Source organism: Molothrus ater, chromosome 7 (genome assembly GCF_012460135.2).
Source record: "Molothrus ater isolate BHLD 08-10-18 breed brown headed cowbird chromosome 7, BPBGC_Mater_1.1, whole genome shotgun sequence".
In the NCBI taxonomy this organism is placed as follows: Eukaryota; Metazoa; Chordata; class Aves; order Passeriformes; family Icteridae; genus Molothrus; species Molothrus ater.
The window spans coordinates 29,317,525-29,322,757 of record NC_050484.2 but is presented as its reverse complement, the minus strand read 5'-3'; the positions used below and the strand labels follow the sequence as shown (position 1 = coordinate 29,322,757).

Sequence of the window (5,233 nt, the reverse complement as noted above, 5' to 3'; positions counted from 1 at the left end):
CAGAGGCAATCTCGGAAGACCCTGCAATGAGAAGAGGAAACAAAAAAGCCTGTGAGCAGCTGAGGGAGACGCTCATTCTATCGATTGTGTAAACTGTCAGTGGAGGGGCGATGAGCAATTTTTTTTTGTTTCTGTCCTGGGGAATAATCCAGCCTGATAATTAGCACATAAGAGATAAGTGGAAAATGAGACATCTAGCGAGGGTGGTTCGAGCCTCCTCATGACATTGATAATGTGCAGATACATAGATCACTGTCGGGGCAAACTGCCACTGTGAGCCTGTGTCTTCCCATTGCCTCATCAATCCATCATCCGCTTAGCTACTGACACCTTGGCAGGCACACACCACCAGCCCTGCATTTGAATTGAGAGGAGCAGGCTCCACCAGGGAATACAGATTTAAAAATCTAAGATTCAAATTTGTTTAAGTATTGTGAACAGCAATTCCCTTGCAAGGCATCTTCATTGCCCTTTTGCCAAGGGGGAACAGTTGGGTCTTTGTTAGAAGTACAAATTGCTTCTTAATGCAAAGGATAAAGCAGAGCCCAGGCACCTCCTTAGAATTCCTCCTGGCTCCTGCTAATGCTGCTGCATGTCAATTTTAATTTTTTGAAATTTAAACCAAGGGCTTTGTGTCTAAGCTCCATTTCATTGAAGGAGGGAGGAGGAATAGTCAAAAAGGATTACGGATCCGGTGGGAATTGAGGATCCATAGCAATTATACTTCATTTGGATGGTCTCAGACACTGGATTTAATCATATTCTAAATAGTACAAATCGACAAGACATAAGAGATTGATAAGTGTCTAACACGTGTACCTGGCTATGAACTCTGCTTCCCCCAGCAGGGGATGTTTGAGGACAGGATGGAGGAATTGCCTTCTCCCTCTGACCCTCCCCTTCCAGCCAAGGAGAAGACAATACCCACTGAGGACTGGGTAGGAGACAGGAGTGACTCTGAGAACTTGGTCATCATGGGGCTGCCCCAGAGTGGGGCTGGAACAAGTCCATCTGACTGTGGCTCCCTTTCCTCCTGCAACATCAGGGCAGGGGCAAAGCTCCAGCCTGGGCAGAGCTGTTTCAGACCAGCTCCTGTCTCTCTGGTCTGTGAAACTGCATTAACACTGGGACGGGCAGAGAGCTGATAGGGAGGTAAGACTTTCAGGAGGGAAAAATGAAATGACAATACAGTAAAATGAAAGTAAGTGCTTTTGTAAATCAATTTACCTCTCCTAGCTTCAGCAGAGCAGTCCCAATTCACCCAAACTGAGGAGGTTACCCACTGGGGTGATGATGACAAATGCACCCCCTCCACCAAAGGCTAAAAAACCACATGCACTACTGATGCATACCAATGCACTACACCTGTGCATTTTGAAAAAAGACCAAGGGTGGCTGGGATTTACAGAGGACCATCAGGAGAAAACCCTTCTGAATGGTCTGAATCCATCAGTCCTGAGAGAATTTTCTCACCCAGCCCTTCTCAGGCACTGCCCAGTCAGGTGTGGTTTCCAACCCATACTTGCACATACTGCAAGTGCAAGGGTTTAGACAAACTCTTGAGTTTAGCCACTCTGTCCCCTGCTGCCTTCTTAACATTTGTCAAGCATGTTACAGAAACATGGCTTTCCATAATAACTGATTAATCTCCTTTTCCTGTACTTTGCTAACCTCTGGATCAGGTTTTAACCCAGTAAATCTGTTTAGGAGATTCACTCCACACCCCCACTTTCACCTCGTTATAACTGTGTGCCTTCTTTTCACAAAACTGCATAAAGGTGAAACTTTTTTTCCTCTCTCTCTCCTTCTTCCCATGCCCCTTGCACCATATTCAAAAGTTAGGCAAGGAACCCCATCCTAACTTTAAATATGACTATAAACATAAGGGACCAAAGTGACCCCCTCCTTTACTCCCCCCCCTCCTGTGGCACCACCACAGTGCTGCTTTGTAGCACTGGAAGAGACAAAAAGCAAGAAGGCATTGTCTAAAAACATAATTTAATGTGGTATTTGGGTGGCTGCGGTCAATGACCAAATTCTTTTGCAGACAGAAACAGGTTTGACGTTAATGACACCATCATTCACACGAGCATTGCATTGCACAGAAAGAAAAGTTTACACTTGACCCCATACAAAGCAGCAGAGAAAAAACAGTTATGATCCAGTCCCACTTCGTGAATAGTCGATCTGAAAATTCATCATTGTCATTAATACTTATTGATGAAAAAATGTGACCTGTTCAAATTCCGTGTGTGACACAGTCCAAACTCTGGGCTCTTTCAAACCCTCCTGGAACCATTCAGAGTTTCAAGCTGCCAAGTTCCTCACGTGACACACGAAACACTCAGGCAGACAAAGGGAGAGTGGGGGTCAGAAGAAACAGGGGAGAGTAAGGAAGGGGTTCACTTTGTTTCATTTCTATTTCGTTTCCACAAGGGTGAAAATAAAAACATACAAACTGATAATGAAGCTAAAGTGACCTGCGGAGACAGTGGACACCAGCAGGAATAGCAGCACGATGGGGGTATGGAATTGCCAAACAGCCCCATGTGCACCAGTGGCGGGGCCAGTTGTGTCGTGTCACTTGTGTGTTAATCGGGGTATAAAAGAAAGCCAGAGAAAGTGCTGTACTTATTGTTGTTGCCTCCGTGTGCTTTGCCTCCATCCAGCTTGACGTACACTTCGTCGCCGGAGTCCAGGTGCAGCACCACGCTGTTGCTGGCATAGTCGTAGTTCTGGTCTGCGTCTTGGGCGATGGCACTGGCCCGCACCTGCCAACACAGCCGCTGGGCACATCAGCCCCCCTGCCCCTCTATTAGCCCTCCGAGTCACTCCTCCGCAGCCTCATCAGTCCCCCACGTTCCTCTTTTACGGCCCCTCCATCAGTTCCCCCCAGCCCGCACCATCAATGCCCCGAGTCCCTCTTTCCAAACCCCTCCACTACCCTGTGTCCTCCCTCCTCCACCTCTGTCCTCGCTTCTCCTTCTCCCCAGCCCGGCACAGAAGTTTGCAAGCCGGGAGTTCGGATTTCTTCGCGGCTCTAGAGGCGCCCCCCCGCCCCGACGGCGCGAAGGATGCTCCCGCTGGCTCTTTTCCCGGGAGCGGCGGCGCCCGGTGCCGCGCCCGCGGGACGGGGACGATGGGAGGGGGACACCGGGGGACCCCGGGCGGGGAGGACGGGCGGGGGAGCGGCGGAACCCACCTGGCCGTTCTTGCAGAGGTCGGCCCACATGCTGGTGCCGTCGCCGCCGCGCATGAGGATGTGGTAGGTGAAGAAGTAGATGCCGCGCACCTGACAGGTGAACTTGCCGCTGGCCGGGTCGTAGTGGTTGCCCAGGTTGGTCACCACGTCGTCGAACTTGAGGACCTCGTAGCCCTCGTGGGGGCTCTTGAGCCCCACGTAGAAGGCGATGCGCGGCCCGCTGAAGGCGGCGCTCAGCCCGCCCGCCGCCTCGCCGCCCGCCGCCGCCCCGCCGCCGCTCCCGCCGCCGCCCGCGCCCGCCAGCGCCAGCCCGGGCAGCCCCGGCTTCCCCGCGTCGCCCCGCTCCCCCGGCGGGCCCCGCGGCCCCGGCGGGCCCGGCTCCCCGGGCGGCCCGCGGGGGCCCGGCTTGCCCGGCCGGCCCGGCTCCCCCTTGGGTCCCTGCACGAAGGGCGGCGGGGGGTTGGCGCCCAGGTCCTGCAGGGCCTCCACGGCGGCGGTGCTGCCGGGCCCGGGCGGCCGCCCGCCGCTGTACGGGTCGCAGATCATGCGGCAGGTGCCCATCATCTCGTAGTGGGCGCCGGTGTCGGCGGGCGCTTGCAGCAGCAGCAGGGGCACGGCGACCAGCAGCGCGACGGCCATGGCCAGGGCGAGCCCGGCGGCGGCCAGCAGCCGCCTCCTCCGCTGCCAGAGCCGGGCGGCGGCGGCGAGCAGGTCCTCCTTGCCGTGCGAGGCAATGGTGGCGCGGGGGGCCGGCCGCTCCCTGCGGGGGACGGCAAGAAGAGGCGGTGAGACCCCGCCGCCGGCGCCTCCCCGCCCGGCCCCCGCCTCAGCCCGCCCGCCGGCCGGCCGGGAGCCCCGCCATGCCGAGAGCCGCCCCGCTCCGCTGCGCTCCGCTCCGAGGGGACGCGGCGCCCCGAGAGCCCGGCGGGGCTGGGCGGGCGCGGGGGGCGTCGCCTCGGCGAGCGGGCGCCCGGCTCCAGCCCTCGGTCCCGCCCCGACGTGGGGGGCGCGGGCAGGGCGGACCCACCTGCGGGTGGCCGGGGCGGAGCCGCCTGGGGGGCTCCGGGGCGCCGCCGTCGTTGCGGTCCGCTGGGCGCCCGTCTGGCACCGCCCGCCCGCTCGCTCGCCGCGCCGAGCGCCGGTGGCGGGGCGGCCCCCCGGGCGGGGCGGGCGGAGGGGAGGGGAGGGGAGAGGCGGCGGGGCGTCCCGCACGTCCCCGGGCACTCTGGCTGCGGGGGGAGACCGCGCCCGCCCCGCCGTCCCCGACCGAGTCGCTGCGGGTGCCGCCCAAACTGCGCCCCGCTGAGACCCGGACGGTCGGGGACGCCTCGCGTTGTCCCGTTCACCTGCCGCCTGAAGTGCTTCCTCCCTGCATCTCTCCATCCCTTCGTCCCTCCATCCCTCTGCCCGCGGCGGGACGGCCCCTGCGCGATGCCCGGACGGCGGCCGGAGCCCCGGTCCCGCCGGGGTGAGCTCCCTGCCGCCGCCGACACGCACAGCTTTCTGCGGGAGGGGCCCGGGGAAAGCCCCCCAGGCAGCAGGTCACCTCAGAGCGTTCCCCGCGGCTTCCTCAGGCTCCCCGCGTCCTGCCTCGGCGGCCCAGAGACGAGCGGGACAGCATCGCGGGTGCATCTTGCTCCTCAACACATCCAAGTATAACCAGGGTCCGCTACACCCGTCCCGGTTTTCCAAAGGCAGGCAAGGCTTGCCAAGTGAAAAGGGAGCCCTAGGAAGAAATGCCTTTAGCAGAGTTCAGGTTAGGTTACAGCACGGTGTTCTGTACTTTCCCTGCGTAATGACGGGTCCAAATCAAGTGGGTTTTCCCCCGAGAAAACTGTGAATAATTGCCTGTGATTTTCCGAGTAAACGCCGGTAGCACAGCGGGAGCTCTGGCATCGTAAACTGCCTGCGGAGATCTCCCCTGGAGAGAAAGCTGGGATCTCACCCACGTGTCTCCGAGCGGCGGGTTCAGCGCCCGACCTGGGAGGGAAGACAAGAGCGATGCAGGGATTACACAGATTGCCTCAGGGC

General features: G+C 59.0%; 1 protein-coding gene across 1 annotated transcript; it reads right to left on the bottom strand.

Moving 5' to 3' along the window:
• Nucleotides 1-1,981: 1,981 nt before the first annotated feature.
• C1QL2 (complement C1q like 2) lies at nucleotides 1,982-4,293 on the bottom strand. The gene is made up of 3 exons (XM_036387322.2): nucleotides 4,230-4,293; nucleotides 3,203-3,962; nucleotides 1,982-2,771 (listed from the first exon to the last, which is right to left on the bottom strand). Exons 2-3 carry the CDS (start codon nucleotides 3,839-3,841, stop codon nucleotides 2,592-2,594), a joined length of 819 nt encoding a protein of 272 aa, XP_036243215.1. The 5' UTR covers nucleotides 3,842-3,962; nucleotides 4,230-4,293; the 3' UTR covers nucleotides 1,982-2,591.
• Nucleotides 4,294-5,233: the final 940 nt, after the last annotated feature.